At 38.9% G+C, this 23,883-nt stretch overlaps 1 protein-coding gene across 3 annotated transcripts in view; it reads right to left on the minus strand.

Annotated features, from left to right (window-relative positions):
- Window positions 1-429: 429 nt before the first annotated feature.
- GORASP2 (golgi reassembly stacking protein 2) overlaps window positions 430-23,883 on the minus strand; it is a 29,874-nt gene continuing 6,420 nt past the window's right edge. For 2 of the 3 annotated variants that reach the window (XM_027128508.1, XM_027128527.1), the window contains exons 2-10: window positions 17,453-17,533; window positions 15,466-15,669; window positions 14,474-14,560; window positions 13,563-13,693; window positions 10,478-10,610; window positions 8,666-8,789; window positions 4,486-4,572; window positions 3,365-3,475; window positions 430-1,770 (exon numbers count right to left, since the gene is read on the minus strand). In XM_027128508.1, the coding sequence (XP_026984309.1) occupies window positions 1,430-1,770; window positions 3,365-3,475; window positions 4,486-4,572; window positions 8,666-8,789; window positions 10,478-10,610; window positions 13,563-13,693; window positions 14,474-14,560; window positions 15,466-15,669; window positions 17,453-17,533 (1,299 nt within the window). In that variant the 3' untranslated portion in view covers window positions 430-1,429. The remainder of the gene's footprint in view (window positions 1,771-3,364; window positions 3,476-4,485; window positions 4,573-8,665; window positions 8,790-10,477; window positions 10,611-13,562; window positions 13,694-14,473; window positions 14,561-15,465; window positions 15,670-17,452; window positions 17,534-23,883) is intronic. The other variant, XM_027128518.1, reaches the window with a different exon arrangement.

Consider the following 23,883-nt stretch of genomic DNA (forward strand, 5'->3'; position numbering starts at 1 on the left):
ACTTGCTTTCCATGAAGTATCTCCTTAACATTTAAAAAAAATATGAACATCTTTTAGAAAGTAATAACAACTTGCTCAGCTTTTCCTATCCTGGAAAGTAAAAAGTTGTAACATTTAAGTATGCTTGTGAATATTTTCCTTACCTGTTATAAGCTCCATTTCAAAAAACAGGATTGTTAACTGCGAGAAATATTCTAGAAATATTTATAATGCAAACAGAAGGAGCTATGATTAGAGGTGGAGCCTTCTTTTATCATTTAGCTTTAAGTATGAACCTGGCTCCAGAAATGGACCTATCCTAAAAACTGGCTGGCACTGGGTGGGCGCTGATAACTGTAGTTCCCAGCTAGTGATCACAGACCAGTTCCACGCGCTGCTCCCCTGGCAACGTTCATGCTAGTGCCAAGTCAATAACCGATCAATCTTTCATCTTATTTAAAAAAGAGATATAATATGCATTTAATTTCATTCAATAAATCAATTCCACATAACTTACCATCTCTTAGAAAATTCAGGAGACAGCAAACATCAGACATGAAAAATTACATGAACGCAGTGTGATGCACTGGAGAGGAACGAATGCACCATGGCAATCAGGAGTTGTAATTTAAATGTACCACAAGAAGAAAAGCAAAACTACTGTAATTTATTGCTGTATCTATGCTTCCCAGTATAGCTATAATATTATAAGTAGCTACAAAGTGCCACCTTCTGGTTTAAAACTGTGGAACATCATCTTTATTTCTTTTTAAATGCCATTTTTTGGTGGACGTATAACAACGGCAGCAGTTACAAAATGTTGTCTGAGTACTTTTGAGAGCTCAAAACAAAGACCTGTGTATAGGCTGAATAAAAAGATGTTCAATTAATAGTGCACATAGTGTAACTTTAACAACATCTTTCATTGGAATTTTCGTGTAAACCTTAATAGAGATGTGACTCACAGAGACCAAAAAGTAAAGTATCTTTTCCTTTCACGGTTTACTGAGGTGGTCTGCATTCTCGCAAATGATTTACAAAATACAAGAAATGCCGCATGTGGGTATTAGGCGTGAAGTATTTCATTTTCTTACAGAAGGGGCAGCAGGAGGACAGGGAGCCTAGTGGACACCCTGTCGCCACCTTTCCCAAGGACGCACGCCCTCAAGAATGGCAGTGGAAACCTGGCAGCAAGCCACCCTTACAATTCTTTTTGGTTGTTTTAAAATACAAGCACTTCCTGACATTTCCCTCCCCGGCCCATGAGCCCCACCCCCACTTGGCAGGATACAAACCCATGTCCTCTTGCTTAGTTTTCCCCTCAGAATTATTTACAAGATGCTTACAGATACGGTACAAACTAGTATGAAATTAACGGTAGTTTGCGTTTCCAGACACACTCCTGTGGTGAAATAAGCGCACCACGCCAATTCCGAAGGCCGGTCCAAAGCTAAGGTGACTCAGAGGCATCTGCATCCGTAACCGCAGAGACAGGCTTCTTGCTGGCTGGGATGGATTCGCCGACTCTGTCCTCAACAGCGGCCGGGGCCTTGGGAGTGGGGGGCGTCACACCCACGGTGAGCATGGACGCAGCATCTGCCCTTGCAGTGGTCGGGACAGGGTCGGAGGGTGGGCTGCCGGTGGGTGGGAGAGAGGACAGCAGCTCTGTGGAGGCTGCCGTGGAAGAGACCTCTGGAACCAAAGGAAATGACGGGAGGAACTCGGATGGCATGGGGAGAGGTGCAATGCCAGGTAAGTTTTGGGGAGGCAGGGAAGGAAGAGGTGGCAAACCTAGGACAAAAACGGCATAGATCACACATCCTCCCAGCACTAGAAGAGCAGCAGTCAGCATCACACGACTATTAATTTGCATTTCGTTAAGGAAACAGAAGCTGAGGACAGACAATACAAATCACAACTTCTGATTATCCTCAGTTGGAGGCCAGGACAGAGTTAAATATTCACTGCAGGACCAGCTGGCCAGGAGGAAAGGTTCCCTCATGTGACTCAGCCCAGAGCTCAGGGAGGAAATGATTCTCCCAGCCAGGATGGACAGGAGCCCACCCAGCCTGCGATGCAGCTACACCGAGTGCCCAGCAGGAGGACTCCACTCTCGGGGGCAAGTTGCAGGTGGATTTAAGCTGCCCTCTGGACAGACAAGAGGAAGAGGAGACACAGGGGCCAAACCTCCTGTGAAGGTTTCGCAAGGGAAGGGCCTGCTGTGTAGCCCCTGGCATTAGCCTCACCAGAAGTACTCAGCCTTTATAACTATATTTATAGTATAACTATTTATAGTACACTTGGCGGGTTTACTGTAATGATTTTAAAATGCAGATGAAGGGAAAGAGTATTACTTCTTTAAGAAACAAAGGAAAAGCAGGCTGTAAAACAGGTTTGGGGCAACCTGGGGACTGGTGAAACCCTTAATACTCTTAGAGTCTGTCAATCTGGGGAAAGGGCAGAGCCAGAAGCCAAGAATACAGGGCACAAAAGAAAAGACAAAGGGAGCACTGAGACAGTAAACATTAGTTTGAACTTATTGACTTCATTTGTTTTTTAACCCATTGCACTGAAAAGCAAATGGGTTAATGAGGATGGGTAACGAATACATGTAGATGATGAGTGTTACAACAGGGGCCGTTAGAAATGTGACAATGCCACTGTATAATAAGATCACTCGTTGACATCACTGATGGGCCAAATTCCTGAGATTAGCAATTAAAAGTCAGACCTGACTTGTGGCCATCTCAAAGCTAAAGATAATCTGGGCAATCATTAACCAGAAGAGCAGACTTGTGGGGACATTCTGCTGCTTCACTTTCATCAGTGCACAGAATACGAGTGTAAACACTCTGAATATCTGTGAACTTAACTATTTGTAGCTAAAATCTCTCACAGTTTTTGTTATAAAAAATTTGTTAATAACGAAGAATATTTATCAAGTAGCAAGCCCAGCTAGCCTCAGCCACACAAAACAGGTGTCACTACTCCGCGGGTGGCAGCTGCCCAAAACATGAGGAGAATCACAGGGAGTTCATCTGCCCCCACTGAGTGAACTGCGCACACCTCCCATCCAACTCAGCCCAGCAAGGCCACGCCACTGCTCTTTATTTCTACAGCTGGCCTTTGTGGTGCTTGAGCTGTCAGGTGCAGGAGAGGAGAAAGGGGGAGGAGAGGCAGCCAGGCAGGGGAGCAGCACAAAGACATTCCTCCTCCTCTTCTTTTTCAAGCTTATTAAATAAAAAAGATTGATTTTTATTTGAAGCAGCTGAAATTTGTTAAACTGATCTGCCCTTGCCAGGAAAAGACTGAAATAGAGGACTGCCTTTCCTGGATAAAGCTTTTTATTAGACAGAGTCCTAGGAAGGCAAGATGGGCAACATACCCGGGTTCATGAGTTCCGGTAAGCTGACACCTGGCACGACGTGCGGGGCAGGGAGGTTGAGATTGGGGAGGGCAGGGAGGTTTGGTAGTCCTGCTGGTAAAGGCATCAGACCTGAAAAGAAGGCAGAGAACAAAAGATAAACCATCCAATCCTTGCATATTGAAAAAAATACTACCCACTTCAAAGTGAGAATACCAGAAGTCCACTTACCGTGTGGCAGTTTTATATCATAACAACAGTAACAATAACAAAATCTCTCCCAAGTGAAGCATCCTTCTATACCTAAGTGATTAGAAGGCTAAGTGGGTAAGGGTTAAAACAAACACACACTTCTGAACCCAAAAGCAAGAATGATGCTGGCCTATGTCTTGGAGAAGGGGCTGATTTATCTCAGCAAACACGGAACTGATTTTCTTTGATGGTTGAGGTTTACAGTCTCTCAGGCTTTTTTTTTTCTTTTTCCTTTTTAATTTCAGACTTACAGTTGCTAATTTATATGAAGAATCCCCATGTATATCTTTCACTCTAACTTCTCAAATGTTAACATTTTACCACACTTGCTGTGTGCACACATTTGGTTAATGGCTTAATATGTCTGTGTAATGACATCTTTAGCCATACAATTAAAGGCTCTCACAATGCAAGTATATATTTGATCACTGAAATAATATCTGATCGTTATCTGCTGGATAAAGGGACTTGGTCTTCACTGGGAACAGTAAGTGAAATAAACAAAAATCTAACCTAACATTAGAGCTACTGAAGACTCAAGTAAGGAGTGCTCTCCTCCAGGACACAATGTCTTATTCACTAAACAACAACCAGAAAGCCCTGTGCTGAAGGACGGACAGTCTATATACTCCTTATTCCTGCCTCAGGCTGCACTGGGGGCAGGGAGGATGGTTGGTTGGGGTTAAGGAGCCCAAGGCTCAGCAGCTGACTAGCTGGTGACAGCAGTTCATTGCCACTTGGTCTCACTTAACACAAAGTTACAGCAGAGACAGAATGAGAGTAAAAGACATAAATAGTCACTGCATAGGTAGAAATTTTTTTCATTGTTTTCTAAGATGCAAAATATCAGTAAAGCTATTGTTATTACATATATGTCTCCTGCTACTTACCTGGTAATGTAGTAGCTGGGTTCATTGGCGGCACAGAAGTGAGGGACTGGTTTACTTGTGGTGGCAATAATGGTACTGTTGGTACACCTAAAATAAATGCACAACCTTTTAAAAATTTCAGTTGATAAGGAGTGAGCAGACTATCTCGGACAGTCTTCCGTCCCTTCCCTCCTGCCATGGTCAGGTCTTCACTCAGTGTGACTTTAGTCAGTTGGTCTCTAGCTGCATCACTGCCACAGCTCATCCACCTGCTCTGCCCTTGGCCCTTCGCAATGGCTGTTAGCAGACCGTGAGCCAAGAGGGCGGGGGGCTCTGCAAGCCCTCCGCAGCTAAGTAAAACCGGGTAAGAGTTTTACTCCTGACCTAAGCAGGGCTGGATTAGAAAACTGTTTTGGAAATTTGGAAATGGGATACAAGGATCCTAATCAGTCTCTATTGGGCTCCTGACCTCAAAGGCCACGTACACCTGGGGCTGCTGGGGGGCTATATGCCCCATGAAACAGTGAATTCTGGTTTGTGAAAGAGAATGATGTAGATGGCCTGAAAGAGACAGAAGAGCATGTGGACCTCCAGAGATGGGGAGAATGACCTGGTTTCCTGAATCTTCATTTCCTTTTGACCTTAGGTTCTGTGACACTCCTCTGAAGTCTAGTACATTCCCACTTTTACTGCTGTTAGCTTGAAGTGGTCATGTTCTTTACATTCAAGTAACTCTTACGATACCACCTAATGAAGATTACCTATTAATATTTACCACCTACTCATGTGGGAGGTTTCGCTGATGTCCAAACAATAGTAATACTGCACATGGATTCTAGATTTTGTCTTACAGAGATCTGCTTAAATACGGTAGCAAGAATGAATTGTGCCTGAAAGTATGAAGCAACCATTTTCAGATAGCTTTTAAAATTTAGTTAGTCATGTGTTTACTTTTTTGCAGAAATTGGAGCCATGAAAAAATAGGAGAGGGTTCTTTGTTTTATCAGATTCTCAAAAGGGCTGGACGGTTGGTTGGTGTGTTCAGTCTTTAAAGTTTGGGTGGGGGGGCACCTACTATATGTCAGACATTGTTCTAGGCACTGAGGAACTTTACAGCATAAAGAAAATAGAAATCACTACCTTCTGGAAATTTACATTCTGATAAGGGGCAGAAAAAGAAAGGGAGACAGGAAGTGTGAGAGGATCACATCGATTAATGTCATTTCAAAATGATATATTCATTTTCTGAAAATTTCTTAATCCAAAATTTTCAAATCCACAGAGGTGTTTTTTTAAAGCACATACTTTAATGTTTCTACAGTTACTGTTTGGGCTACTTTGCAGCAATATAATTAAAGCAAAGACAGAAAAATAAATGCCTAACAAAAAGTGGGTTCTCACATGTTATAATGCTAGAACATCTGAGTGTTTTTAAATTTATTTACTCAAAGTGAAAATGCTGATTTCTTTCAGTCTCCTTTGAGCAATTTCTGCTTTATTTATGTCTCTGTCTTTTAATACTCAAGAAACCATTTCTCTACAGTGTAATAAGACCAGGGATCTCAGTGCATGTGCATATATGACAATATAAGTATAACTGTAATGTAATTAGGGAAGATTTAAAATGCCTCTCAAAAGAAACTGGAACTTGAAGAGAGATGTCAGCTATCTCCTAAAGCCAGAACACTTTGCACTGGAACACTCACTGTAAAGCCAGGTGAGAGTTATCAGACACAGATTGGATTGCTGTCTTGGGAAGTCTATCCAGGAATAAACTAAAAAACCATTTCTTACATCTGATGGGATATAAGAAAAAAATCTTAATATCATAAAAAGAACTCAAACACTGCTTGAATGAAATAAACTTTAGAATCTCTTCCAAATGTATCCATGACTTGATACTGATGACATTAATATTTAATGTCATCCAAGAAATACTCTAAAACTGGACTGTGGTGATGATTGCACAACTCCATAAATTTACTAAAAATCATGAATTCTATACTTGCAGTGAGTTAATTTTATGGTATGCAAATTATACCTCAATAAAGCTGGGAAAAAAACCCAGCAAAGAGCAGGGGGTAGGGAGGTACGTTATCATACTGATAACTGGCGACGCTGGGCGGTGGGGGCTGGTTGTTCTACTTGTTACGCAAATGAATCTTTATTAATGGTCATCTAATTTTGAATATGTTTCAAGTTTTTAATTGTAAAAAATAAAAAATTTAAATTTCATACGTATCTTTGGGAAATAAAACAAAGACTCTGAAAAGATCTGAGATTTGAACCTAGGGGACAAGCTCCAGGGATCATACTGTTGACTGCATCTTGATGGGCTGTTTTAAATCCATTCGAGAACAAAGTAGAATATGATCAAATTTGGGATATAAATATTAAAAAAAGAGCTCAAGAATAAAAGGCTATTAATGAAATAAAACTAAACCATGTCACAGTATTTCATCCACTTACTCAATATTAGTTGAGTATATAATATACTCTTGGTATAAAGAAAGAAAACCAGGAAACAGGAGATTTAAAAAAAGGAAAGGATAATTCAGAAAGAGTCATGTACCACAATGTGCATTGCAGCACTATTTACAATAGCCAGGACATGGAAGCAACCTAAGTGTCCACTGACAGATGAATGGATAAAGAAGATGTGGCACATATATACAATGGAATATTACTCAGCCATAAAAAGAAATGAAATTGAGTTATTTGTAGTGAGGTGGATGGACTTAGAATCTGTCATACAGAGTGAAATAAGTCAGAAAGAGAAAAACAAATACTGTATGCTAACACATATAGATGGAATAAAAAAAATGGTTCTGAAGAATCTGGGGGCAGGACAGGAATAAAGATGCAGATGTAGAGAATGGACTTGAGGACACGGGGCAAAGTGAGAGAGTGGCATGGACATATATACACTACCAAATGTAAAACAGACAGCTAGTGGGAAGCAGCCGCATAGCACAGGGAGATCAGCTCGGTGCTTTGTGACCACCTAGAGGAGTGGGATAGGGAGGGTGGGAGGGAGACGCAAGACGGGGGAGATACGGGGATGTATGTATATGTATAGCTGATTCACTTTGTTATAAAACAGAAACTAACACACCACTTGTAAAGCAATTATACTCCAATAAAGATGTTAAAAATAAATAAATAAATAAATAAATAAATAAATAAATAAATAAAGGAAAGGGAAAAATAAACTCTATCAACATACCAAGTTAAGAACTGTATCATGTGACCAAGCAATTCTAATTTCTGGGTATATAACCAAGAAAAATGAAAACATATGTCCATGCAAAAACTTGTACACAAATGTTCATAGCAGCATTATTCATAATAGCCAAAAAGTAGAAACAATCCAAATGTCCCTCAACCGATGAATGGATAAACAAAATGTGGCATATCCATGCAATGGAACATTATTTAGCCATAAAAAAGATGAAATATTAATATATGCTATGACATGAATGAACCTGGATAACACTATTCTAAGGGAAAGAAGCCAGAGAGGAAGGTCACAGAAGACCACACATATTATATGAAATGTCTAGATTAGAAAGAGAAAGTAGATTAGTAATTGCCTAGGCCTGTGGGATTGGGGGAAAACAGGGAGTGACGGGGTACAGGGTGTTTTTGGCGGGTAATGAAATGTTCTAAACTGATTGAGGTGATGGTTGCAAAACCCACTAAATTGTATATTTCAAATGGGTAAATTCAATGCTATGTGAATCACATCTCCAGAAAGCTGTTGAAAAAAACCAAAACAAACAAAAAAGGAGTATATTAGGTAGAACAAGGAGTACAGAAAAAGAGGAGATAGGCGTATGTCCCCTGAGCAAGACTGAGTCCCTAGGAAAGGAATGGTAAACTGCTCACTTTTGTATCCCCAGTGTCTACTACTTAGGGGATATGCAAACATTTGTTGAGTAAATAGGGCTATTAAATAGAAATTAAAGGTAGAATCCTGACTCTACAACAAGATAAGCCCAAGATCTAAAATTGTCTGAAAAGAGGTTCAAATGCCTGTGATGATTCAGTACCAGCTTTCAGACAGGGCCTGTCAATGCAGAGCACGTTTACAGTTTTCAAAGTACACTGGCATCAACTTTTAAAATTCTACAGCTTGGGACAGAAAACAGTATCGTGTAAAACAAAGTAGACTGCAAACAGAATCTATTTTTCTGCACACCTGTACTGAGAACATTACTGACAGCTGGTGGAGTTGAGCTAATAGAAAGTCCAGACAGACTCTGTTCAATTTCTGTAGTTCCTGGTGATGACAAAGACGGGGGATTAACTGAGGACAGCTGGACCTTCCAAAAAAAAGAAAGAAAAAAGGAAAATTACTCAGATTTACTTAAAAGAAAATATAAATATTGGCTCTCACCGGTCCTACAGATACCTTTTTCGATCATGTATTAACTGTCAAAAGTTTTCACCTGGCACTTTGGCTTTCAGACACTCCTTCCTAATTTTCATACGTGCCAAGGACCACGCACTGTAAACATCTCCCCCTCCTGTCACTTCCAGTCTTTTAACACATGGCATCTAGCCCATCATACACACTGTTATAGCCACTTCGACACCAGGAGGAGATTCTCTCTCCTCCTTCCTAGCCAGCCAAAAAAGATTATACTCAACCCTTAAAGCACCACTGCTTTCTTCTTCTTTGAATTCTCAGCCAGTTTTGTGTTTTTAATTTTCACTGCTCATGGAAGAAGTCAGCTGAAGTCTTAATACCATGATAGATTCCTTAAAAATTTCTTAAGATGTCTAACCTCATGAGTCCTCATCAATGAATGAATGTGGCAGCCAGATCTCTACCTTCTGGGAGCATGGGGTGGGGGTGGGAATGAATCTATATGGACTTTACAGATGGGTGGATGGGTGATTTCACCTCTGAATCCTCCAACTTATGCCAGCTCCAGTGCCCTCTGGCACATTCCAACATAACTTGTATTCTGGCCCTTCTCCCTAGCTGCCATTTCACCCTCTGGTCTTCTCAGACTGCCCATAGCGCCTCATCTGGGGCAGAGAGCACTGATTGGGGCAGCAGATATGATAGCAGGAGTCTGAACATACAACAACACTGGTTCTGGTTATGAGCCAATGGTGGATGGGGGTGAGGAGAGGTTACACTTCCCCATAGCTCCCCTTCACTTCCTCTAGAATTGGGGATGGCCCAACCATGCACCATAAAATGACAGTGGCAGCAGCCCTTTCTTTACAACTGCAGCATTTTCTTTTTGAATGTTTGGTTTTTATTTAGTCATGCATAAGAGTTAACTGTCCTGTAAGGCCTGCACAGGAAACATTTTAAAAGCCTATAAGCCTGCAGAAATACCTCTTATTCCTTAAAAAGCCTCACTTTGATCCTGTAATACTTCCCACACCCCTAGTGCTCTTTGCTTTCCCAGTCAAGTTTCTTGAAATAGGAAGCAGCAGTTATCATCACCTTATCACTCACCACTCACCCTCTATCTCTTGTAAGTTGGTATCTGCATCCCATCAAGCCTTAAGTTGCTCTAGCCCAGGACATGTTTTTTCACTCCTTCTCTCACCTGACTTCTCTGCAGTACCTCACATAGTTGCCTATGCCCCCTTTCCTGAAGCTCTGTTCTCTCCCTTTGGCCTTCTCCTGAGCTTCCTTTGCTGAATGCCCTTTCTCTGCCCATCCATTTAAACACTAGGGATGTTCAAGATTCTGGCCTCGGTCCTCTGACCCACCCAGGCCCAGTCCCTTGATGATTTTTATTCATTTTGATCATTGGATTAAATTACCCTCTCTCTGCTGATTCCCAAATCTGTATCTCTAGCCTCGCCCTCTTTCCTGAAATCTAGAACCAGAAAATATTCATTTGGATATCCTACAGGAACTTCAAATCCAACATGTCAATATTTAACTCATCATCTGCCCAGTCTCAAATAAATGCTACCACCCCACACATCTATTCATCTGGGTGGAAAGTTATGGTATAATCAGGCAGTAAAGTTATCTTACCTCCATAAATCCATCTTTAAGAGGAGTAATAGGTGTACCAGTCATCTGTCCTGGAAGAGAAATTTTCTTTCCTTCTTCAAATGGGCGTGTAGGTATTCGATGCAAATAACCATATCCAATGCCACATCCTAGGCTATGAAGATATTTTTTTCTTAAAGTTATCATCACAGCTTGCATTTTTGAGGTTTTGAAACAGAAAAACAAATCTCCATTCTTTTAAATACTGTCATCTTATCAGAAGTCTCTTCTGACAACCCTTTATTAAATAGCACCCTTCTTCCCACCACAGACACTAACCGTACTCTCCTTTATTTTTCTTCAAGTATTTATCACCATGCAACACATTGCCTATTTATTTGTTTATTTTGTCTCCCCCAATAAAATGGTAAGGTCCTTGAAGGCAGAGACCTTGTTATGTTTACTGCCTTAACAGTTCCTGGCACATGGCAGACACTAAATAATTATTTGCTCAATGAATGACATATAGCCTTTCCACTGAAGAGCTCCAAGCACTTTTGCATGTTGATGTCATTTACACAACCTATAGGTCTATTTCAGAACCTGACACATATCAATCCAAATTAATCCAGATTCCTTCTAATTCATCCTCCCAATGACACCAGAGGTATTTTTTTAATAAGATACAATCACTTTCTAGAGTGATCTTCCCGTAGTCTGTTGTCTTCTTTCCAGAGTCTGTTGTCTTCCCAACATTCCCTTTTCCTTCTTCCCTTTGGAGAACTACTCCTCTGCCGTTCTGTGCAGCACGGGTGGGACTGTCAATCAAGGGGCCTGTCCTGCCCAAAACAAGGAGTGGCTCATGACCAGAGCCAGGCCAATTTACCTCTCTTGCCCAGGGCTGCAAATCTTGGAAGCGACAGAAAAAACCAAAATGGCTTTATCCCTTCAGTAGAAAGTGATGAAATTGCCAATTAGTTCTTCCTTTCTAAATCCCTAAGGGTGTCTGAGTCCTGTCCTTTCCCATTGTGAGTCTTTGATTATATGAGTGACTCCGTAGCTATAAATTCATGTCTGCTGCAGCTGGTTTCTACTACTTGGAACCAAAGAACCCTCACTGTTACAATATTATAGAACTAACACTGCCCGAAGTATATCCAAATTCCTGACCACGGTATTTAAGGCTTTTCACAATCAGGTTCCAACTTATGTTTCCATCACAACTGCCTTTATTTTCCAAACTACTTGCACTTTCTGAGTAGGACGTGCACAGGTATCACTGTGCCTCTCTCCTGCCAGGGCATCTGTTATTTCCATGGGTACTACTACCACCAAAAGCGGGGAGAGCAGGCAGTGGCCAACTTTGGCTCTTCCTTATCCAAATGTGATTTCATAACAATGCTTCATATTAAAAAATTACTTGTTCCCTCTTCTCTCACTTTTCCTCCCTATACCATCAAGCTGCAAATTTTACTGAACTGGATCTCAGATAGATTTAGAGGAAGAAAGAAAGATTAAATAATTTATACTGATCAAATACAAGCCTTTCAGAGGTAGCTACATTTAAAAACAAGGTGCTTATTAATCAAAAGAACTAAGTGGTGGTAGAGGAGGCACTTGAGGCAAGAGGGAGATCTCCATAAATTTAAAGACAGCCCAAGAATGAAGCTAAGAAAAATGTGCTGTAATGAAAGTAATGTGGTCAGCCTCTGAGGAAGGAATGAAAACCAGAGGCACACATATGCCAAATGGGGGTGGACTCAGGAAAGTGGTCTGTATGGGCCTGTCTAAAGCAACGGCTGATCAGTGGTACTAAACCACGTCAATAGGAAAAATGTCTTCCATAGAAAAGGAATAACTGCTAAAGTCTAGAGAAGAAGGGCTCCAAGAACAAGAATGTAGCAGTATTTAGTCAGCGTAATTAAAAATTAATGAACTAGTAATGTTCTTTGCTGCTGAACTTCACCATCTAGAATCTCTTCCTTAAGACTTTGATTTCATGCTCACCAAGCAATCTTGTGGTAGTAATAGGATCTAAGTATTATTCTAACTGGAGAGGGGGTATTTTTCTATTGTAAACTGAAAATTTGCCTAATGATGACAGAAGCTTCTTTGCAAATTTAGTTTATATGAGTCAGTCCCTCTGAAATGAAATCAACTTTGAATACCTTAAGAAGATCATCTTTCTGTGTGTTTACAAACCTGGACAAAGGACAACGATAACTTGGTCAAGTATGGCCCCCAGACAGGCCACATTTTCTATCTCATTTTCTCAAATTGCAACAAGTTAGCATTCTGGTGGCAATATACATTTAGCTGTAGAACCTCAGGTAGTGTGGGTAAAGGTACTGTGAGCAAACAGGCTTTCTCCGTCTGCATCAGCTAAGTCATCCTTTTCCCAGCAAGTGCTGGAACTTTTATAAAACACTGGTAGAAGTTTCCAAACTCTAGGCTTTCCTATAATTCTGGTTTACACTCAACAATTTCCTCAAATTAAAAAAGGTTCTTAGAACTTTCAAAACAATGAAAAATTTCAATTTAAACAGTAGACAGAAGACCTAAAGATACCATGTTAAGTCAGCATGCTTTGCTTTGGTCTGGCCTTTTGAAATTAGGGAACTGACTTGATGAACAGTCCCAGAAAACTGATTTTATAAAGTTTGCTTTTCTGCTTGGCTTGATCCTCTTTCTAAATTGCTTTTTATTGTTGTTGCAATTTTGTCTAACTTTTGGTTAAAATCAGCCTGTCCATTTCTAAAAGGTAACAGTTTCCACAAAGTGCTAAGAAATTTCCCCAGCAGCTAGAGAAAGTTATACTGTATTGTCCCACTGCTGAGGAGGGAATTTTGGGAAAATAAAATAAAACTGAAAACTATTTTAATAAAATAACAAAACAAAAAAGTTTGTTAGATCAGAAAGAAAAGGACTGGGTATGTGTACCATGCTCAATAAATATGTGCTTTAAAAATATGAATTATTGGATTCAATATTCTAGGTCAGCTCTTCCCTTTTCTCAAGAGAAGTCTTACAATAAACCAATAACTTGTTTCAAAATAAAAACAATGTTTACAACACATCTGACTGGTAAATTTAAGTAGTCATAACTTAGTCTAAAAAATGACCTTACCTGCCTTCTCCACCCCATGCAGAATTTGGTGTAATAATCACTTCTCGACAGTTATCAGTGTCTGTATTATACACATAAAGTTTCAATGGTTTTGCTTCATGTGTTTCAATAAGGCTGAACAGATCTTCAGACTGCAAAAGCATTACAGGAGAAAAATGTTTTTGTTACTGAACTTTAGAATAGTAGGTCTCGAACCTGACTAATACCTAAAACAACAAAAACCTAAAACAAACAAACAAAAAACACACCTAAAACAACAAGAATGAAAAAAAACGACATACACAAAAACCAGATTCTGGGCCCTGCTGCTGGACATAAAAATCATTTCTTAAAACCAATATTCCAAACGAGGTTTAATTCAATATATTACCTATCTACACAATGCAAGGCCTCATGTCCAGTTCTGTAAGACCTAGTCAGCAATTTTAGTAAAAGTCTTCTATACCCAAATTCTACATATTCTGCTTACTATCCATTATTAAGACCTGGTTCTCTGGGTACCTTATTTTTTCTCTCATTTGTGATTTAGCAATATATACTTCCACTAGCTAACAGACAAGGAAAAGGATCCAACTAATACAGCTAAGCCAATTTTGTTACCTTAGAAAGGAGAAGAGAAAAGGAAATCAATAATCAAGACAAGGATTCGATTTAATCTTGAGGTACAAGAGATTTCTAATATATACCATACACAAAATCTGTGCAATTGCCAGAGTGTATGTTTTTCCTCACAGCTGTACCTAGTAAGACACCTCCCAGATTTCTGTTTAACACCCTGGAGCGTAAGCTATCTTGATCAGCAAAGACCTAAATTTCAACTTTAAATGTGAAGTGTGCAAATATACTTCTGAATTTAACCATTAATGAGAAAATGTTAAATAATTGTTAGTATTAATAAACAAACAAATTACCTCATTCATGACCATATCTGCTCCAATGATATAATCACTATGAGGTCTAAGACCTGCCAGTGCTGCAGGAGAATTTGATTCCACTTCCTAGGATGACACAAAAACAACCCCCCATCAAATTACTGCATATAAAATAATCTTCCAAATTGTATAGTTCAGTCCTTAATTACAGTAATTTAACCCCCCCATATTTCTCTTGTTAGAGATGTCAGATCAGAAACTATAGGATATATATATATTTAATCTCCCAAGCATTAAACAACCCACAATATTTAACAAATATTTAAAACATTTCTGTAGCTATTTGCTTTATTTTATTTTTTAATATTTATTTATTTATTTGGCTGCGCCAGGTCTTAGTTGCAGCACTTGGGATTTTCGTTGCGGCATGCGGGATCTTTAGTTGCGGCACGTGGGATCTAGCTCCCTGACCAGGGATCGAACCCGGGCCCCCTGCATTGGGAATGTGGAGTCTTAACCACTGGACCACCAGGGAAGTTCCTGTAGCTATTTGCTTTAAAATACCTTCTTCTAATGGATAAATCATTAAAAAATAGTTCTTGGGCTTCCCTGGTGGCGCAGTGGTTGAGAGTCTGCCTGCGGATGCAGGGGACATGGGTTCATGTCCCGGTCTGGGAAGATCCCACATGCCGTGGAGCGGCTGGGCCTGTGAGCCATGGCCGCTGAGCCTGCGCATCTGGAGCCTCTGTTCCACAACGGGAGAGGCTACAACAGTGAGAGGCCCGCATACCGCAAAAAAAAAAAAAAGAAAAAAGAAAAATAGTTCTTAGGCATCATATTTGCTTCTCTTCCTCAAGTTGTTTTTCTTTTTCACTAATCCATATTTTAAAAGCAATCAATTCTGATTTTCAGAAACTAAATATAGCCTAATAATACCCCTACAATCTCACCAAATTGGAGAAAACCACTATTAAAACACCTTTCTATACTGTTTCTTAAACTGCAAGTAACAATTCACAGTTGATACCTACCAACACATGCCAAACGTTTTCATTTGCCCCATCAAAGCTGCAGAAACGAATGCTCACTCCCAACAAGCCCTGGCCACCCCACATGTTACTTGGTGTGACTGAGGTCTCTCGCAGCTCCAGTGTTTTACTACTGTAGATAAGCATTTTTACAGGCTTTTCAACATTTGCTTTCAGTAGATCCTTAAGAGTATCATTGTCTTTATTCTGTAAACACATAGAAATTTTTCTTAATAAAAAACATTTACTTAACAGTAAAAATCTAATGTTAATTATCTTACCTTAAGCATCCCATGGCCCTATTGGAATAATATTATTAACATAAATAAAACATTCAATAGGTGGAGGTTTCATTAACATTCAAATACTCCTCAAAGTAAAAGAATGTCAAGAAATTAAGAACTTATGTTAGTGTAACAGAGCAGGACCCTATGGGGCCTTCCTGGGACAGGCCTTTCCCCCTATCCTCTGCTGTAGTACCTCTCTGAAGTACCCACATAATAGTATCTCATGCATATTTCCTGAGTTTTTCAAATACTAAAAACCACCACCAAAAGGAAGAAATTAACTACCTGAAGATCATAACAGGTAGCCTCCAGACCTACTGGTGGCTAAGGATTGATCACCATTAACCAGAGAATTGTGCATGAGCTGATCACATACCGTGGGACACCCCTCCCCTCCCCTTGCCTTTAAAAATGCTTTGTTGAAACCCTTCGGGGAGTTCAGGTTTTTCTGAACATGAGCCACCCATTCTCCTTGCTTGGGCCTGCAATAAACCTTTCTCTGCTCCAGACTCTGACATTTCGGTACTGTCTGGCCCCACTGTGCGTCAGGCACATGAACTTGTGTTCAAATAACATTAAGAACAACTCCATAGCTGACTATGGAATTACAGAATTTGCAAGCCAACATTATTTGAAATGATCCAGGGCTTCAATGATAAAAAACCAAAATACTCCACAAGAAGACATATTACTAACAGAGTTGGTATGACTTTGATTTTAAAAATCTAAAACATCTGCTAGAGTTGAAGTTTAACTTTAGACTCTACTCCTACATATACACTTTATTTACTACAAACTGGCAGGAAAAGAAAACGGAAACAGTATGTTAAATATTTCATTAAATAAATGAATAAAGGCCATTACGTAGGTGATGTTGGTAGTAATGAACAAAAACTTAAGACTGTTGTGAAAAAATAAACCAACGAAGCAGCCATTGTCATAAGAATTTCCTTTACTGAAATTATAGTTTCCTTCCTATTGGACTTTACTACATGTAAACTGAAAGCAACTTATAAAAAGTGGGTTTTTGTTGTTGTTGTTGTTTTTGCGGTACGCGGGCCTCTCACTGTTGTGGCCTCTCCCGCTGTGGAGCACAGGCTCCAGACACGCAGGCTCAGCGGCCATGGCTCACGGGCCCAGCCGCTCCGCGGCATGTGGGATCTTCCCGGACCAGGGCACGAACCCATGTCCCCTGCATCGGCAGGCGGACTCTCAACCACTGCGCCACCAGGGAAGCCCATAGAAAGTGGTTTTAATTGTGCACTTCTGGAACACATCTCTGTATAGTTTTGTAACATTATTTCTATTGATATATCAGGGAATTGAGCAACAAGAAAACTGACAAGTTACTTGAGAATGAGTCTTTACTAATCCATTTGCCAATAACCTACAAAAGTCTGACATCTTTGAAAAAGCAAAAGAGCAACAAAACCACATCTTTCTGCTTAGAAAAATTAAATACTTAACATATAAAGTAAAAGTCTCCAGTGATTTTCTTCTCCTAAGATTATCACTGGAGTGTGAGGTATAGTATTCTATATTTGACAGTCTCATGTTTACTAACACAGGGTTATTTTATTGGTATCATACTCTAAATAATGTTTGTAATCAATGAATAAATATCCATCCCAGATAATCTGAAAAATTCCATTTTCAAAAGATTACAAAATACCATAGGCGTAACTATAAAAAGCTGAACTTACTAATCTCGAACCATTAATAGAAACAATAAAGTCAAAGAAGGGCTCCAGTCCAGCTCTATGTCCTGGGGAATTTTCTTGTACCTGTAAAAACAAAAATGCCAAAAATGAAAAATGCAAAGCTTAATTATGAATCAAAAGCTAAATTTTAATACCCATCACTTTTCAGTAAAAATAGATTAATTTCATTGATACAGGTACCCACTAGTTCTCTTATTTCTCTTTATCTCCCAGATAATGTCCCTGCAGCTCCCTAAATTCTACTCATTCTTTAAATTCATCTCGTACATGAGGTTTTTCCTCTATGGTTCTATTTCACACCACTTTCTGCTTTTTGGGGGGTGGGGGACAATCCTCCCAGCATTTAGCGCATGGCATAGCAGACAGTTAATCATTACAACTGAGTGGCAAATTCAAATTAATTTATTCTACTTATTACATGACTACTACTAGCAAGGCACTATTCAATTACAAAACTAATGTAGGAACATAGCCACTGTTATCAAGACATTTATAATCTGTTGAAGAACAGGCAAGAAGAAGGAGAGATGGAGGACACAGACCTCTAATAGCTGTAATACAAGCCCAAAGATGTTAATGGTTATAATGGAGGTACAAAGTTCTAAGGGGAAGATTAAATCTGACTGAAGAAGTCTCACAGAAAAAAAATGACATTTGAATTGTGCTTTAAAAGGGGGTAGAGGGCTTCCCTGGTGGCACAGTGGTTGAGAGTCCGCCTGCCGTTGCAGGGCACACGGGTTCGTGCCACGGTCCGGGAAGATCCCACATGCCGCGGAGTGGCTGGGCCCGAGAGCCATGGCCACTGAGCCTGCGTGTCCGGAGCCTGTGCTCCGCAATGGGAGAGGCCACAGCAGTGAGAGGCCCGCGTACCGCAAAAACACAAACAAAAAAAAAAAAAAAAAGGGGGGGGGGTAGAACTTTCAAAGGTGCAGATGGATAAGGGGATGAGAAAAAACATTTGAAAGTTAAAGACATAATATGAGTAAAAACCCAGGGGGAGCCTGAAAAATGAGGATCATAATATGGTATACCTAGAGCCAACAGGGTGGTATGGGATAGAAATAAATTATATGCAACATTTTGTATGAATCAGCAGTTTTCAGGGTGTAACGATCCATGGCTTTCCTCAGATTCTCAAAGGGTTTCTCCTCAATCCAAATAAAGTGTTAAAACCATGGATTTTGTGCAATTCTTTTATTTTACAGGTGAAGAAACCATCTTATGACTTGCCTATGGTCTTACAGCTGGGTAGTGGTAGAGGTGAAACTCAAAAGTATATAACTATTAGTCCAGTAAGAAGGCTGGAAGGAAAGAATGGAGCTAGACTTACAGAGGATTTTACATGGAAGATTAAGATTACCTAGTTTCTCAACAACTCAAATGTTTAGCATCCCCAATTTGAAACGGATTAAAATAAACTATTAAATTTCCTAAATTTGCAGTAATATAAATATTGGTAGCTAGTTATGGTAGTAATATGACAAAAGAGCAAAAAGTTAATACAGAACATTTTGCATTTCCTCTAAAATATTTTCATAACGTTTTAAGGAATTTTTATTCTGCTTGATGTTACTAAATACTGTCAAAACTATCCCATGAAAAGAGTTTGCATTGATATTTGTAGGCTGAACTTATATAATAGTCTAAACAGTTCTAATAGTCAATTCTGAGGCTAATGCAAGTAACAGATCCACATCCATCCATACATCAATCTGTAGTTATTCACACAGTAACAAATCATTTTAATGCTTTCAAAATGGAACCCAAATTGTTCCCAGAATATATCCCTCTTATACTGGACTTCTTGGATTAATGAGACTTGATCTTGGATTAATGATACATTCATTACTATTTGTATTAATGTTACCTTTTATTCATTTAAAGCCAAATTATACTATCATTGCCTCTGAAGAAGTAAAACTAGGTTTTCTTCATTTGTCACAGTAAGGAATAGTTAGTTGTCCATTATAAAGATGGCTCAATGTTTAACTTGCTAAAACTGTTTGACCTTGTTTTATGTAAAATTTCCTGCAAATGTGGGATTAAATCATTTTTGTAAATTAAATGAGTTAAATATCAAAGGGACTTATTATTTAAAGGTGTTGGCTCTCTAATAAAAATAATCAGTATATACTGTTTATTTTCTTTATACTCAGTTTTCTTAAATGGAGGCTATTTTATATTCCAAAATGGCAGATAGATTTCTCCTCAAATGGCAACTCTGAAAGGAAAATGGTGGCTGCCTGGAGCTATTATGAGAAGAAAAGAGACATCAAGTCACAGCTAGCTGGCAAAAAAAGTCATAATACTCTAGGTGTAAGATGCCTGCCTATTAGGTTCCTATCAATTAGGTTCGAAATGCCTGAGGTGTGAAAAGAGAATAATTAGCACAGACCCTAGGAGCCCCCTCAGAAGGGAACTTCTCATTTAATGGGGTCCACATCTAATCATCTAATTCTCTGACTGGAAATGTTTCCAAATGATCATTTTATCTAGAAACCAACTAGTCCATTGATCAATTTCAGACTTCTCCACTGAGGCTGCCAACACTTTACCTTTTAGTTAAAAAGGGCTAAAGGCAATACTTTTGTAATATCACCACCAACCAAGAAAGGAGATCCCACACACTGATTCTTATCATGCCACCCTCCAAGTATCAAGTTTTACCACTATTTGTTTGAAATGGAAAGTTTCCAATACCATTAGAATTGTTCTTCCCCATAACTCTAAAAAGATTTAATAGCTAAATTTGGATTCTAAAATAAATAAATAAATAAATGTAAATAATCCTTTCTCTATTTTCATTTGCTAGAAACATCGATATCTCTGTTTCTAATGGACCCTGAAATTAATTTCTTTCCTAAATTTATTTACATCATTAGTACCAGCACAATTCTGGCATCTAGGTATCTTAATTACTACTAGGAAGCCAGCAGAGGGAGCCCTAGAAAATGCTCTCTTTGACCCTAATTCATTTAAAGAAAATTTCCTATATTTCATAGCATGGAAAATAAATTCTACTACACCACAAATTAAACATCCACAAAGGTAAGTTCCTCTGGCAGTACTACCCACTGACAAGAATCTCTTAGGCACCTAATCTCTCAAGCATCAGATTACCACTTCAATACTTTGTCCCCTATGAGGTCTCATGATTGTTGATTCGTGTTTCCTTCAAACCGTCTTAATTTAAAAAAAGAAAAAAAGAAAAGAAAAAACATATATACCCGGCTCCATGGGCTATTTATTATTGGGCCAAATATCACAGCAATTTAAGATGAATAGATTAACTTTGAAAGTTTAATAATTAAGATTTTACATGGGGCTTCCCTGGTGGCGCAGTGGTTGAGAGTCTGCCTGCCGATGCAGGGGACACGGGTTCGTGCCACGGTCTGGGAAGATCCCACATGCCGCAGAGCGGCTGGGCCCGTGAGCCATGGCCATTGAGCCTGCGCGTCCAGAGCCTGTGCTCCGCAACGGGAGAGGCCACAGCAGTGAGAGGCCCGTGTATCGCAAAAAAAAAAAAAATGTACAGTGAAAAGATAATAGAATTTTAGAGCCAAACTGACTTGATTTTGAGTCATGGTTTGCCTACTTATTAGTTTTTTGAGCTTGGGAAAGTTTATCTTCCTGGGCCTCAATCTTCTCATCTGCAAGGAAGAGAAAATGCCAGCTACTTTACAAGAATATTGTATAGATTGAATGAATTTAAGTTCACAAAATGCCTAGTGAAGTCTCTGACATATGATAGGAGTCCTACAAATCTTAAACTCCTCTTCCTAACTCCACAATCACCACCTGAGGGCAAATCTTTATAACCAATTAATTCCTGGACACTACATTATTTTTCTAACCATGTATTAATTATCTCTCACCTCTTAAACAAAAAAAGAGAAAAAGACATAGAACGTCAGTCAGCTAGGAAGAGGAGATAAATCATTTTAAAAAATGTTGTCTCTCAAAAATCAATTCTATATGGACGTCAGATCTAAAGGTCAAATGTAAAACAATAAAGCTTTTAGAGAAAAACATAGACTATCTTTGAGATCATCAAGTATGAACACTTTTCTTTGTTTTTGGCCACGCTGCATGGCATGCGGGATGGGATCTTAGTTCCCTGACCAGGGATCAAATCCGTGCCTCCTGCACTGGAAGAGCCTTAACCACGGGACCGCCAGGAAGTCCCAAGACTTCTTAAACTGAACACAAAAAGCTAACCATAAATTTTTAAAAAACTGATAAACTTTACTAAAACTATGAACTTCTGCTCATCAAGACACAATTAAGAGAGTGAAATGATACAACATAATATCCAACAAAGGAACTGTATTCAGAACAAATTCAGAATTACTGCAAATCATTAAGGAGAGTGAAACCACAATGAGATACCACTTCACATTCACAAAACCTGCTAAAGTAAAAAAGACAACAACAAGCATTGGCAAGGATGTGGAGAAACTGGAACCCTCATACTAAAATGGTGCAGCCTCTGTGGAAAACAGTTTTGCAGATCCTCACAATGTCAAACAGAGAGTTACTGTATGACCTAGCAATTCCACTCCTAGGTATATAACCAGAAGAAATGAAAACATGTCCATGTAAAAACTTATACACAAATTTCATAGCTGCTGGAAAGTGGAAATGTCCTTCAACTGATGAATGGATAAACAAAATGTGGTACACTTACAGAATGGAATATTATTTGGCAATAAAAAGGAATTAAGTATTGATATATGCTACAACATGAGTGAACCTTGAAAACATTACACTAAGTGAAAGAAGCCAGTCACAAAGACCATATATTGTATGATTCCATTTATATGAAATGTCCAGAATAGGCAAATCCATAGAAAGTAGATTAGTGGTGACCAGGGGCTGGGAGAAGGAGGAAAAGGGAGCAACTGCTAATGGGTAGGGAGTTTATTTCTAGGGTGACAAAAAGGTCCTGGAATTAGATACTGATGATGGCTGCACAACTCGGTGAATATACTAAACAACCAATGAACTGTAAACTTTAAAAGACTGAATTTAATGGTATGTAAATTACATTTCAATAAAGCTGTTTAAAAAAGAAGACAGACAACTTAACGAAATGGAGAAAAGATTGTAGCAGACACTAAACAAAAGAGGATGCTGAAGTGGTCAATAAATATGAAAATGTGGTCGACTTCAACAGTCATCAGGAAATGCAAATTAAAACCACAATGGGATACCACTACACACCTATCAGAATGGCCAAGATGAAAAAGGGAAAATACTAAGTGTTATGAGGATATGGAACAATCAGAAACCTTAATTGCTGCTAGTGGGAATGTACGTTAGTAAGCTATTTGGCAATATCCATACTAAAATACACACATCTTTGCAAATATTCCACTATTTAGTATACCCAGTAGGAATGGGAATACATATGTTCTCCAAAGGCATACACAATGTAACATTCACAGCAGCACTATCTGTAACAGCCCCAAGCTAGACTGGAGGAGTTCAAGGCTCACCTGTTAAAACATTCTCTTCACATGTTTTATCAAAATAAATCAAAGAGCATGTTCTCCTGATTCTGACCCAATGCTGTAACTTGTGACATATGAAGAAATTTGAAATAAAATTCTAATGCTAATTAAATGAAATAAAAACCCATCACTACATCATAGCTTCCTAGAAAAGATCTGCATGTTAGAAAAATGATGCTGAAAGAAACTGGTCTGCTTCAAAAGAAACTAAAACTCTGGCAACATGCCATCTTATTTTATACTCTTCAAATACCAACTCGGGTATTTGTTTCTTATGGAAAGAAAACTTGCTGTGTGATCTCAGGCAATAATCTTTCTGTGCTCCTTTTCCTTAGCTGTAAAGTGAGGAGGCTGACTAGATAGTCTCTAAGATTGAATGACTCACCATGAAAGAAGTCTGTTGTTAAGCTATCTATAGATTTTACAGTGTAGATCAAACCCAACAAGATCATTTTTAATTATACAGACTGTAGGTCATTTTAGTTCAGGTGTTTAGTAACACTGTGGCAAAGCAATGAAAAGGACACTGGCACTCACCTATCTTTTAAAATACAGATGTAAAATTTCCTCAAAAATGAGGATCTTTAAAAATTAACAGGGACATTTATAAAATTAATGGGTCAGATTTGATCCAAAACTTAAACAGCAGTGACGTACAGGGTTAGGTACATGGACAAAAAGTAGCTGCTGAATGACTAATTAAATGGAAATATTAATTAAAATGTTTACAAGAAGTATATTTTAAGCAGTACTGGCACTATAATAGTTGTTCTCAACAGGTGACACAATAACGTAAATGCTAATAATAAAGGTAACAGCTAACATTTATTGAGTTTTTATCATATTCCAGATGCTATGTTAAGTGCTTTACATGGAATATGCCATTTAATCCTCAGAATA

The sequence above is a fragment of the Aethalodelphis obliquidens genome, unplaced genomic scaffold (assembly GCF_003676395.1).
Source record: "Aethalodelphis obliquidens isolate GAN/ISIS:26980383/991018 unplaced genomic scaffold, ASM367639v1 scaffold2, whole genome shotgun sequence".
NCBI lineage: Eukaryota > Metazoa > Chordata > Mammalia > Artiodactyla > Delphinidae > Aethalodelphis > Aethalodelphis obliquidens.